A 14,421-nucleotide genomic window follows, 5' to 3' on the forward strand; every position below is an offset into this window, starting at 1 on the left:
ATGATAATGCAAAATAGTATTATGAAGAAAATAAGCAATCATAATGCTGATACACACACATCATAATGCCAGTATACACTACGTTAATTTGGAAGGGCTCAGTACTTCTTATGAGCATAACTGCATTCATCTTTATTATATTCCCACCAAATGAGTTAGGGTAGACATTAAGAATGGGAAAGGGAAGATCATGCAGGAATTCTTATCCATCTTCTAGACTCTTCAGATCATTTACATTATCCTAAAGTCAAATTTCCGGACCTCATGCTTGGAAACACTCAAGCAGTTTTGCCACAATTCATTTGAAACAAATATTTACGGGGTTCTTACATGTTAGGTAGCACTATGCTAGCCACTAGGTGTTCAGAGGTTTAAAATACACACACACACACACACACACACACACACACACACACACACACGAACCCAGTGCAGCTGTTTATATTTCAGGTCGGGATTTCAAAAAAAGAGGTAATCAGTGTGCTCTAGTGGACAGATAGCACGTGGGCCTTGGAACCTCGGTTATGAACTTACCTGTCCACTTACCGTGTGACCTTGGCATTTGATTTTTGATACTCGATTTCCCCATTTGTAACATAATTGGCTATAATTAAAGCTGCTATTACTACATATTTCAGATATACACACATTGGGAAGGTGTGGTCAAGAAAATGTTACTTTATAACATCGGAGATACAGGCTTTCTTGCACGTTTTCTTCCTCTGTAGTATCTGGCATTATTAGATACATATTTCACACCCTGTTCACTGAGGAATCGGAACATGTTTTTCACTGCAGTTTGGCGTCTGGGTGTGCCTGGGGAGGCGTCACAAAGAGCCTATAAAAGGTTTCCACCTACAACAGGAGTAGGAGGGCAGGAAGGAGTCCAAGAAGGGCATCGAGGCCAAGTGTTCGGTTTCGGATTGCTCTTTGTTTGGGCCAAACTTCACCGAGCTTAGGTTCTGCGACTAGCAACCTAAAGACTGGTGTCTCAGAATGGTTAAAATTCTCTGCCTGCCGTGTCTTAGCCGTCCCCACGCCCCCCGCCCCACCCCACCCTCCAGCGTGATTGAATGCGCAAATAAGGGTTTTCAGCCGTCTGTGAGAAAGAGGGAGGGGAAGGCAGAAGTCGAGGATGGACGGGGCGGTGGCACCGCTCTAGAGACAGAGGACCCAGGGTCCCACAGACAAGACATAAAACCTGGCGGTCCCGGGCCACAGGAGGCCAAGACGAGATGCTGAACGGGCGGGGGCCGATGGGGGGCAGCAGACCACGGCGGCGCACTCGGTCCGCCCCCGGGACCAACTCTTGTCCCGAGGTGCCTCCCCCCATTACGTCTCTTTTGGTTTCGACCTGCCGACTGGGCGGGGCCGCGGGACGCCATTCCCACAATGCTCTGGGGCGTGCCGCCGCCGTCGCTGCCGCCTCCGCTACCGCTAGTGGAAGAAGATGGCGGAAGGCGGAGCGGCGGATCTGGACATCCAGCGGTCTGACATCGCGACGCTGCTCAAAACCTCCCTCCGGAAAGGGGACACCTGGTGAGAGAAAGGCGTTGAGGTGGCCGTGGTTGCGGGAGGATGGGGGAGAACTGGGCGGGAACTGCGGGCCGGTGTCTTTCGCTAGTGACAGGTGCGGGCAGGTCCGGCGGCCGCCGCGCTGGGCAGCAAGAATTGGGCTGCTCCCGAAATGCTGGGGCAAAGATTGGACCCGAGATGAGGGCCAGGGTTCGTGGTTTGTCGGGGCGCGCTGAGAGGTGTGCGAGGAGCGGCGACGGCGACTCACTCAGTTCTTTTCCTTTCCGTCCTCCTTCCTTCCGTAGTGCCGCTCCCACCTCAGGCCTTCCCGAATGATAGGTTACAGTCCTTCGGCGTAAGTCTCCGAATTTTTGACAGGTCCAGGTCCCGCGGCTGATCAAGAGCTCACCCCCTTTCCTCCTCCAGTCGTTTCCTTTTCCCGGCATTGTCGGCATTCAAGTTCCTCGTTATTCTGTTGCTCGTATTCTTCCGGGAGGCGGGCTGCAGGATGTTTGCGGTTCCTACTACACAGGTGGCATGTGTCAGGGCGCCACTTAAGAGAAAGAAACCCTAGTTTCCAGGTCCTTGTCAAAAGGAGGGATAGGAGTACAGATCCTTAGGCTAATGAGGAGTACCACGTGGTCTTGTGCTTTCGGGGAGGCTTGGTGGAAACCGGCAGCATTTCTCTTAGCGCAGCCCTCTCCTCGTTTGAAGGATAACGCAGGCCTGCAAAAAGTAGATAAGTCCACTTGAGGCTTAAGTCGCTTGCTAATAGTCAGACTTATGAAATACCAAAGGATATCTTTAAAACAACTGAAGGAAGTGTGTATATATTCTAATACTTGTCGGCCATTGCAAGTGGCGTTCAGAATAACTTAGATACGGGAATGTGTAGCGTGAAGAGCAAGTGCTCTGTTTATTAAGAAGGATGATGTTCCCCTTCACAGTGGTAACCATTATTTTCGTGTCCCATTGTCACCATATCGCTGGTATATTATTTAGAGTGTTTTTTCACCTCCTCTATGACTTATTGGAAGGAACATAAGATTTAGACCTAGTTAGGTCACTGTTTTCACCACTTAACCTGCGGTGTGACTTTGAGGAAAGTTAATTTAAATCGTTGTACCTCAGTATCTTCATCTATGAAAAATGGGCAATAATAATGTCATTATGGGGTTTTTGTCCTGATTCAATGAAATGCTCTGAAATATTATGTTTATGCGATAGCATTAAATTTTACTTTCTTGTCACCGCCATTTACTTCTAATAAAATGCTGTAGTATTAGGACATTTTCAAGTTAAGCTAGTAGATGGCAGTCTTGGGACTTGAATTTTAGTACTTTGATCTAAGTCTTGGTACTGTTTTCCTACTTTGTGAGGCTACATTCTGTGCTTATATGATAAAAATCCCTGAGGGTGTAAACATACACTTGTTGCAGTACAACAGAAAATACGCTCTTTGGATGATTTAATCGTCATTATTGTTCATATTGGAGTGCTTGTAACATGTTTATTCTTGTGTGGAAATTGGGTATTTCCTGAGACACAAGTTTACCTTAGTCTGTGGATTATTGAAGGTAATTCTTGCTTCCTACGCTTAAAAATTCTTGATTCACCTAGCCAATTACCACCTCATAGGAAGATAAAGGTGGACTTCCATGAAATAGAAATCTAAAATTTAAATATGCCTCTTATTCATGTGGCTATTCTCTTTAATGTGTGTTTTTGGTATACTGAGTAATAATTGGTGGTGTTGACACCATAGGGTGATAGGAATAGTATGTGTATTGTGGGCATTAAACTTTTTAAAGTCTAATGTTTCTCAAAAGTATTTTTGCTTTTTGGCAAAGTTATTATAAAACATTTTAAAGATCTAAAAGAATACGGGAAGTCCAAAATTTGCGTCTTTTCAAAGCTTTCATTTTAAAGAAAAGGAAACTGATGCCCGTATTTTTAGGTAACAGCAGAATGTGAAAAATTTTATTCTCAAATTCATTACCCTCCTTAGTTAAAGGGAAAAAGAATGCAGGAACAGGATAGTACTGGGGATTTGCAAAAACCAGTTTGGTTTATATGTAAGGCAGTTAATTTGCAATTAGGTGAAACCTGTCAAAAAAGGAAATAGTTCAGATTCAGTTTGATTCAGAGCTTTAAGGAGAATAATTTGGTAAGTACAAATTTGATTATGTACACATAATTACAGAACTGGTAAAGATATTTAATAATTTAGTTGTTACTTGGGCTCATGTTTTTTGGGACTCTTTCAAACTTCTTTTTAACTTGTTAGAAAGTTATTTCTTTTTTTTTTTTTTTTTAATGTTTATTTATTTTTGAGACAGAGAGAGACAGAGCATGAATGGGGGAGGGGCAGAGAGAGAGGGAAACAGAATCGGAAGCAGGCTCCAGGCTCCGAGCCATCAGCCCAGAGCCCGACGCGGGGCTCGAACTCACGGACCGCGAGATCGTGACCTGGCTGAAGTCGGACGCTTAACCGACTGCGCCACCCAGGCGCCCCAAAAGTTATTTCTTTTTAATGTCTTTTTAAAAGATCTTTGGATTAGTCATTTTTGCTTATTGGGGCAAATCCAGTCTGGTATTTTATAACTGAAATGGATTATATATAGATGGAACGTTGTCTTCATATATGTGTGGAACCATCTTGGAAAAACTGGGTTAATGAGAAAAAATGGAAGATTTACCATAAGTTTATTCTTAAAAGTTTAATACTAATGTTTGATGTTATGGTCAGGGGAATTAAAATGAATAAATTTCATTAAGTAGTTTGTGAGCACTTTTGGATAAGGACAGGTTTCATAGTAGTCTGCTCGGTAACTAACACTTAAGCATGGGTACAGATTTGATTCTGCTTGAAAACTAGAGTTTCTGTTTATTTGTAAATAGTGAATGATTTTTTTTAATCTGCAGACTGACTTTCTATAGATGAAAATAAGTTGCACAAGTCTGAAATGAGGAAGAACAAATTTTATAACTTTGATACTAGATTTTATAGTGACAACTCAAAATTGATGCAGAATTATACCTCTTAAAAAAGTGAGGTATAAAAGTGACACTGATCTGCATTAGAAGGAGTAAAGAAGTAGTCTTATAATGCTATTTCTTAATCTGTATTTTAGCTCAAAGGAGATATTCAGAAAACCATGAACAAGGTTGTTAGAATTTAGTAACTATAGAACTAAGGATAAAGAAACTAAAATTGTTTAGATTGAATGAAAGATAACCTTCAAATACTTGGTGGCTTCTCATGACAAGGAGAGAAGAGGAAATTTTGTTTAAAGTATGTTACATGTTAAGTATATTAGGGATAAAGGAACCTATTCAAGGGGGATAGGTAGTTAAATAAATACCTTACTAAGACAATTTGTGGGTTATGGACTACTGTCTTTGGAGATATAAGTAAATAAACAGATAACTACATATCATCAAAATCATCGCATTATTTCCCCATTTTTATGAAATTTTATTTCTCTACCAGTCGTTTTCACTAATTTTTATGTGTGATTTTAACTTTTATGTACAGTCTATGGTAATGCATAGCTAACTTACAAATATAAATTTTGCATCATTTTTTTTATTTTACTTTAATGAGAGAGAGCGTGGGCAAGCCAGGGGAGAGAGGGTAGGAGGGGGAGATAGAGAATCTTTAGCAGGCATGGAGCCTGACTCAGGGCTTGATCCCAGGACACTGGGATCATGACCTGAGCCTAAATTAGGAGTCACCAGCTGAGCCACCCAGGTGTCCCTGTGTGTCACTCTTGTATACACCCTAATAACTATAGTAGGTTTAAGATACTTCAGAGAGTAACTTTAATTTGTATTTGGAGTTATTGCACATGATATGTATGATATTTTTGTTTAAATATGCTGGCAAGGAGTGGCCCATCAGATCAAGGTTTTCACATTAGGAGACATTCAGTTTTAAAGTTTTCCTTGCATTCCTACTCTTTTTACTTAGAAATCTTTGAGGCTTTATTTTATATGGTCTCTTATGTTTCTGAAACTTTGACACTGACAGAAAATACCTTAAAATGACAAATCAGTTTATAATGTAGAAGAGCACTATTAACCAGTGTAATCTCCAGATTGTTTACTAAATGCTTGCTAAAAATTTCTTTTCATTACTATTACTGTAAATGTTAATTTTAGTTGTGCCAAAGTGTTAACCACTAAATTAGGGTACATGTCACATCATTTTCAGGAAATGAAACCAGAAAGCAAAACTGTTTTTTTAGTGTTGGTAAATTGGTGAAAATAAGGGCAGAAATAGTGACATTATTAAAGCATATTTTTTACATTTTGGTTGCTTAAAATCCAGAAAGGGAATTTTTCCTAATTTAAGCCTTCTTATAAGTTTTTAAATCACTTCTAAGTTCTTAGTCCAAAATTAATGTACCTCATTTGCCAGGAAGATCCAGAGCTTTTTAGTCAGTGATTTATCTGTTTAGTGACATTTAGGCTTTTCCCCCAAAATCCTATCCTTTTTGCCCCATTAGCACATGTAAAATATTAAATGTTCTTTTTACAAAATAGTTTTGTGACAAGTATTAATCTTGCTTGTACATAAGTATAATAAGAAATTAGTGTCAGGCCACGATGTATAATATTACATTTTTAAAAAATTTTTTTAATGTTTATTTTTGAAAGAGAGAGACAGAGCACAAGTGGGGGAGGGGCAGAGAGAACCAGAAACAGACTCCAGGCTCTGAGCTGTCCGCACAGATCCCAACACAGGGCTCAAACCCACTAACTGTGAGATCATGACCACAGCTGAAATCGGTTGCTTAACTGATTGAGCTACCCAGGTGCCCCTATATTACATTTAAAAACCACCTGCTAGGTACTGTTTTAAGTACTTACATATGTTAACTTGTTTACTCTGCTACGATTCTAGGGCACTAGAACGTGAAAGTGCTGTAGGAATCTTAGGCTCGGAGTATTCACACAGAGATATATTTGGGATTTGTTTTTTTGTTTGTTTTTTTTTTAAATATAATTTATTGTCAGATTGGCTTATATACAACACCCAGTGCTCATCCCAACAAGTGCCCACCTCAGTGCCTATCACCCACTTTCCCTCTCCCCCACCCCCATCCACCCTCAGTTTGTTCTCTGTATTTAAGAGTCTCTTGTGGTTTGCCTCCCTCCCTCTCTGTAACTATTTTTCCCCCTTTCCTTTCCCCTATGGTCTTTTGTTAAAGTTCTCAAGATCCACATATGAGTAAAAGCATATGATATCTGTCCTTCTCTGGCTGACTTATTTCATTCAGCATAATACCTTTCAGTTTGGGATTTGAACCCAAGTGGTCTGGGGCTTTAATTCAGGCCCTAAAATCACTGTACTATACTGCCTCTTATTTTGAAGATGCATTTTAAAATGTCCCATTTTAAAAAGGCAAAAAAAAAATGGACATGTTTTCTTTTTAAATGGAATCTATTTTATATTTAGTAGCAGAATTCTACCATTTTATTGCCAACTTGTCTTTTCCGACTGTTCAGTTTAGATATGTAATATTTAGAAAAATTGTAATGTCTTTCTCCTGGAAATTGAAAATTTAATTCATTTAAAGTTTAATGGGTGATTAACTCAGTATGTAGAATAAATGTTATTTTGATCCAGAAGTTTATTTAAAATAAAGAAATTGAGATGATTTATTGTTGAAACTTTGAATTTAAATTGTTTATCAGTAATTGTAACATTTTATTAGAGGCTGTATGGCTCCTTCTCATACAGTTTTACAGAAATAACACATCAAGCAGACAGGAAGAACTTGTAGGATATTTTTGTTTTAGTTACCTTGCCTGTATTTTAAAAGTGTTGGCTTATAGTAAACCACAAACACATAAGGATCCCTTTTTGGACTATGAATCCATAGGAACAGCCCAGCCCAGAAATGCAAATATGAAAGTTTGGTATTTTATGTTCCATATTTACCAAGTGATTTTGTTTTTCAAAAACAACTCTTCATGAATTTTCAAAGTCAAAAGACTTTTGAATTAAGACAGTGAAAATATTGATACCTCTTTAACATCTTCCTGAAAACTGATGGTTCAAGTAGCATTACTGCAAAGAGAACAATCAATTTTGCCATATTAGTCATTAGATATATCCATTTTATTATATGAGTTTAATGTGATTTTTCTATTCCTCACTTTGAGAATCACTTCATTAATAAGCCATGATTATTGATAAAAGTGAATTGAAGCCATCAGACATATTAACAAGGAGATAATGGGAAGGTTAAGAACAACCAATGAATGTTTACTTGCATTATCTGATTTAGTCCTTAAAATAAGGATCAAGTATGTATTTATATTCCTTTCTTATAGGTAAGGAAACTGAGCTCAGAGAAATCAATTGAGTTGCATGTGGTTCACAGGTGGTAATGCCACCACTAGTGAACATTTATTGAATGCTAACACTGTGTCGTTCACTGTTGTAAATGCTTTATACTTAGAGTAAGTTTTCTTATTTACCTCGTTTTATAGATGCTTTGAAGAGTTCAGAGCTGGTTTAAATACCTGGCTTATAATGATTTAAAATACTAGGTATTATCAATATCTCTTTAGTATTAGGAACGTCCTTATGCTGTCACTACTCAAATATATTGCAAATAGTATTTCATTAAATCATTATTCCTCCTTAGCTCCTTTATAGAGTTTTTCAACAGTTACTAAAACAGTTGTTTTTCTTCTTGACTCAGTTCAGTTTGTGCCTTTTATTTTCATTTCCCTAGTTTCCACTGCAATTCATACTCTATATCTTATATTTTTTCCATCGAAGTCATCTCTCCACACTCTTTTCCCATCTATTCTTTAAACAAGGGAAAGGAAGGAGCTCCTTTCAGTTTTATCATCCAGTTTACACAGAAGTCACTACTAAAGAAACATAGAATAAGACTGGTAGTAAGTAACCTCAGTTTTGGATACAGTTTAAATGACATATCTGAAGGCCTAATGAATAACTCCTCAAAAAGAAGAAAAGAAGATGAGATTTTAATAGGAGGCAGAAAACCTCTGTATGATTAACCTGTATTTGGTTATGCCGACAACACTTTTTACTACTTCTGTCAGTAAGATTCTGCATGGTTTCTTTATAGCCCTCCCCCTGAAAAGGAGGGTAATGACTACCTTTTCTTCTCCCTGAGGAGGAGAGCTAGCTGTCCCTTCTCTCCTTTTAGTTTTGAGAAGACCCAAATAGTAATGTGATCATTCCTTACTGTTAGGAAAAATTATGTAGCAGAAGCAGCCATAGAAAGGACCTCCTTCGTGAAAGAAGTCAAAGACTTTCACAAGCAAGTCCAAGAGTGGCTCAGGCTATTCTAAATTTTAGAGAGCCAGTTAAATCAAAACCTGGAGCATTAAAGACCAAATTAATTACCCGAGTCAAAAGAGCATGAAGTTCCTTGAGTAAAATGTTACAAAAAAAAAAAGATTAAAAATGATGAGGTGAAATGATCATAGTAAAAGAAATATGAAGATTTGGGTTGTTTTATATTATTTAACTATGTTTAAAAAGATTGACCAAGTTTAACAGTTTAATCACAGGAGATTTATGTTTGATATAGATGGAAAATTTATATTCATAAATTTGAATGGGTTTCAAGCTGTAGAAGCTTAATTCTCTGGAGAAGTACAGCTGGATAGTTACATGTATCATATAGTTATGGTGATGGTTACAAAAATTATCACTCATTTACCGTGTTAAGAGCTTTATACCTGTTCTCATTTTGCAGATAGAGAAACTGAGGTACAGAGTTATATGCACATAGTCACACTTGGATCAGTGGTAGAGCAAAGATTCCCAAGGTAGATAGATAGTCAACTCGAAAGCCCACATTTTAAACTGAGTGCATGATGCTCATTTAAAACTGAGCCATATACTCATATTATGGAAGCAGCTTTTTGAAAGAAGAATACTTTGAAGTTTTAAAATCAGGAAGCGATAGCTTTATCAAAATAGCACTTTCATCTGTTTTCCATCTGAGGAACCTGTAGGATATTCTGTGGCTCTCTCCTTGGTTTAGCTTTCTAGTCTCTTAGCAGTCTCATTTCTAACTTACATAGCTCTGTTTTGGTACTGATGGTGTTTCCCATTTCCTGCAAATTACTTACTGATTTCTGCATCATAGGGCTTTACACATCATTCATATTGTTTCAAGTACATTTTACTAATTCTTGACATTGACTTTCTTCAAAACCTAGCTCAACACCAATTTCTGTAGAATCATCCCTAATAATCCTATCCACATATATGACCCTTCCACTCTTAGAAAGAAAGAAAGAAAGAAAGAAAGAAAGAAAGAAAGAAAGAAAGGAAAGAAAGAAAAGAAAAGAAAGAAAGAAAAGAAAGAAAAGGGTGCCTTGTTGGCTCAGTCCATTGGGCATCCAACTTTGGCTCTGGTCATGATCTCATGGTTCGTGAGTTCAAGCCCATGTCGGGCTCTCTCCTGGCAGCTCAGAACCTGGAGCATGCTTCCAGTTCTGTGTCTCCCTCTCTCTCAGCCCCTCCACCACTTGCGCTCTCTCTTTCTCAAAAAAAAAAAAAAAAAAAAAAAATTAAAAACGTTTTTTAATAGTAAATAACAGCTTTATTGTGATGTAATTCATATATCATACAGCTTGCCCACTTAAAACTTACATTTTACTGGGTTTCAGTATTCTCTTAGAATTGTGCAACCATTACCTTAATTAGTATTGGAATATCACCCCTCCCCAAATCCTCTGTAACTATTAGCAGCTCCCTTCTTCCCCCCGTTTCTCCTCAAATCCCCCTGCTCTAGGCAGCTACTAATGTGCTTTTTGTTCTATAGATTTGCCTATTTTGGATATTTTGGAATCATATACGTGATATTTGTGTCTGGTTTCTTCCGTGAAGTATTAGTACTTCATTTCCTTTTATTACTGAATAGTATTCCATCGTATAGATGATATACCACATTGAACTTATTCCTTCATCAGTTGATGAAATTTGAGTTGTTCATATTTTTGACTCTTATGAGTAATCCTGCTGTGAACATTCATGTGCAAGTTTTTGGGTAGATATAACTGATTTCTCTTGAGTATAGACCTAGAAGTGGAATTGCTGGGTGTCTATGTTTAATTTTTGAGGAACTGACAGGCTCTTTTCCAAAGTGGATGCCGCATTTTACATTGCCATCAGCAGTGTATGAGGGTTCCAATTTTTCCACATCATTGTCAGCACTTGTTAATGTCTTTTTTTGATTACAGCCATCTTAGTGGATATAAAGTCGTATCTCATTGTAGTTTTGATTTGCATTTTCCTAATGATTAATGATGTTGCACATCTTTTCATATGGATATTGACCATGTGTATACCTTCTTTGGCAAAATGTTTATCTAGATCCTTTGCCCATTTTTAAATTAGATTATTTGTCTTTGTATTACTGAGTTTTGAGAATTTATGTGTTATAGATACAAATCCCTCATTAGAGAAATGATTTGCAAAATTTTCTTCCATTCTCTGGGTTTTCTTTTCACTTTCACAATTTTACTTGGCCTCCTTCCTGAGTTCCTTTTTTAATCTTAGTTTAGATGTAAAAAGAGGTCATAAAAATTAGTTCTTGCTAACTGATGAATTTAATGTGCAAAGCAGAAAATCAGTTGGACATGCTTGAAATTTAAAATGAAGATATAAAGAGATTAATCAAGCCATTGTTTTATTTGAAAGGACTTCATAGCTTTCTTTGGTTAAGTTTAACTGAAACAATGAAATCCTGAGCTATAGTTTGGTACTTTTTTAAAAAGCCTGTACATTATCTGGTTTATAATGGCTTAAAATGCTAGATATTATCGATACCTCCTTTAGTCTTAAAAATGGTTTTATGTTCTTGCTATGCAAATGTAATCTAAATAGTATATCATTAAATTAGAGAATGAATCTTAGAATGAATTAGCATCGATAATTGTTTATTCTGTTAATTCTGCATAAATAGTTATACATGTTTTTTTCTGAAATTGTGTGCTACGTTGAATTAGGCTGAAATATTTGTGTATTTTCTAAGTGGTAAAAGAATTACTATTTTATGTATACGTTGCAGAGAAAAAGGTGGGTTTTTTAGAAAATAAATGACATATTTATGTCAGTATTAGACAAAGAGGAACTGCTTATCTAAAAGTTGTAAGTATAAACATACTAATGGAGAAAAGAAAAGAAAGAACTATGCATTCATTAGCTCTATGATTTCCTAATTGCAGCTACTGAGATTCCCTCATTGCCCCATACTGCTTTTAAACTTCTTTGTGTCTAAGACTATTTCTCATTTATTGGCCCCTATATATATTTCCTTAAATTTGCTTCCAGCGTGCATAAAAACACTAAACAACTTTTAGAGTTCTGTCTTTACCCTGCCACCACCAAAAAAAGAAATAAGAAGAAGAAGAAAGAAACTTGGCCATTTTAGTTCTTATAGTAGGTTTTCAGCATTTGACGACTGTCTTAAAATTAACTTTATTTTGGGTCCTAAAACTGACCCAGCTACTTTGGAGCCACTGAAACCTATTCCGTCCAGACCACAATACAATTTATTTTTCTTGACACATTCAGATATTTAGCACAATATAATATAGACCTTTTTGAAGTACTTATAGCTTTATGTAAGTTTTTTACTCACTAAGGATTTGATTTGTATTTGATCCTCCCAGTAATCTTGTGAGGTGTTTCCAGTGGTCTTCATGAAATGTAAATCAGATCATATCTTTTCCCTGCTAAAAATCTTACAGCGGCTTTCTGTTACACTTAGGATAAAATCCTTATTATTACCCTAAAGGCATTGTACAGTCTGAGTCCATTCTACATCTCTAGCCTTGACTAGCATTTCTCTCCCCAACCCCCCCACCCCCTTATAAACTCCAACATCATTTAGTCAGTTCCTCCAACATACCAGACTCCCAAAATTCTGGTCCTAGCACATGCTGTTCCTCTTGTCTAGATAGCTTTTTCTTACTCTTTCTGAAATAACTTCTATTCATATGCTAAAACGTTACTTTTTCAAAGAGGCTTTCCTTTGATCTGAATAGGGAGCCCTTATATATTTTCATAATTTCCAGTACTTTCCCTTCACAGCACTTATAGTATTTTACTACATATGTTAATTACTTAATTAGTGTCCTCCACTGGACTCTGAATTCTGTGAATATAGGGACCTTGGCTATTTTGCTAGCTGTCTATTCAATATGGAATAGTATATATGTAGTAGACGTTTAGTATTTATTGAGTGAATAAATGAATTGCCATTTCTAAGTTGAACAATCTAAAGGTTTTAGCACTAACCTCTTTAAGATCTCACAGCAAGTAATGTTAGAAGATTTTGGCCTAGTCCTTTTTCTTTCGAGTATGGTTGACAACTCTATACATGATGCTCTGCTTACCACAAGTGTGGCTAACATCTGTCACCATACAACACTATTGTGATGTTATTGACTATTTTCCCTCTGCTGTACCTTTTATTCCCAGGATTTATTTATTCCGTAACTGGAAGCCTGTATCTCCCACTTACCTTCACCCATTTTCCTCATCACACAACCTCCAGATATTATCAATAATATGTCATTAAATGAGAGAATTAATCTTAGTACTTCCCTCTGGCAACCATCACTTTATTCTCTGAATTTATATGTCTGATTCTGCATTTTGTTTGTTTTTTAATTCATGTTTTGTTTTTTAGATTCCACATGTAAGTGACATCATACCGTATTTGTCTTTCTTAGTCTGACTTATTTCACCTAACATAATACCCTCTATAGCCTAGTTTTTTTCTCTCTTCTAAATTTAGAAATTATATATATTCCAGTCTGATTTCAGGAGGTAGGAAGATTTGTAAGCAAAACTAAGCATGAAAACAAATTGAGATTAGATGTGAAAAAAAAATTCACCCATGATTTAGTATTCACCTACCATTCTGGAAAACCTCCTAAAAGAAAGATGGTGTTCACTTTTTGTGTAGCCTTAATTGACATGAAAGTGTGACTCTCATATAGGCGTAGTGTGAACACTCAGGCTTTTTCTACTAAATTCTTGATAGGCAAAGATCTAACATTGACCAAAGATGCCCCACTTTGAAAATACTTATTTTCTTCATACGTAAAATGGCTAATAGTTGTTAAACTATGCCTTTTGAATAAGTATTTCACTTTTTATTTATAGCTTGGTAATAACATTATGATGTCCCTCTACTATTTCAGTTTTTAGGAGAACGCTTACTGTTTCGTAAAGAGGGGAATGGTACGTGGTTTTACTAAGCATCTATTACATCTTTAGGTCTTTATTAAATGGGACTTGTAATCAAGTTTAATGTATTAAAAAAAAGCATTGAACTTTAGAGTCTGAAAACTAGAGTGCTTAATGAAAACAGGCCTTGCATTACTCATGTATGCAAGTAGAGTCGTATTTCATTAGTAAGTCACATTTTCTGAGTTTTGGTTTCCCCATCAACTAAATAAAAAAAGAAAGGAAAGGTTACTCTAACTATAAACTAATTAACATGAAAGCACTTTATACAAAACTTTTTATAAATATAAGGCTTTTATATTTTGTTATGTGGTAGAATTCTGACTTAAGCAATGAGCAGCATGATCATATTTGTGTCTTTAAAATGTCTGTGGCAGCAGAATGGAAGGGAAATTGGAAGCAGTAAACTTAAAGTGGAAAGACAAGTTGGGCAGCTATTGCAATAATCTATGCCACTCAAAAATGATAGGGGAGGGGAGGTACAGAAATAAGGTACTTTTCTGAAGTTACTTGGTTACTAGATGTTATGGGGTAAGGAAAGGAGGAATACAGGGTAGTATTCTGGTTTCTGGCTTGGGAAATTAAATTATTGATGACATTTATTAAAGGACCCTTAGTGAAGGAGTAAACATGAAGATGTG

General features: G+C 36.8%; 1 protein-coding gene across 4 annotated transcripts in view; it reads left to right on the top strand.

Moving 5' to 3' along the window:
* Positions 1–1,149: 1,149 nt before the first annotated feature.
* USP15 (ubiquitin specific peptidase 15) overlaps positions 1,150–14,421 on the top strand; it is a 119,210-nt gene continuing 105,938 nt past the window's right edge. For 2 of the 4 annotated variants that reach the window (XR_006600820.1, XR_006600819.1), the window contains exon 1: positions 1,150–1,539. Coding sequence is in view for 2 of the 4 variants with exons in the window: in XM_006933864.5 (XP_006933926.4) it covers positions 1,451–1,539 (89 nt within the window). In the remaining 2 variants the exon portion in view is untranslated. The remainder of the gene's footprint in view (positions 1,540–14,421) is intronic. The other 2 variants (XM_006933864.5, XM_045062010.1) reach the window with 1 other exon arrangement.

This window comes from Felis catus, chromosome B4, assembly GCF_018350175.1.
Source record: "Felis catus isolate Fca126 chromosome B4, F.catus_Fca126_mat1.0, whole genome shotgun sequence".
NCBI lineage: Eukaryota > Metazoa > Chordata > Mammalia > Carnivora > Felidae > Felis > Felis catus.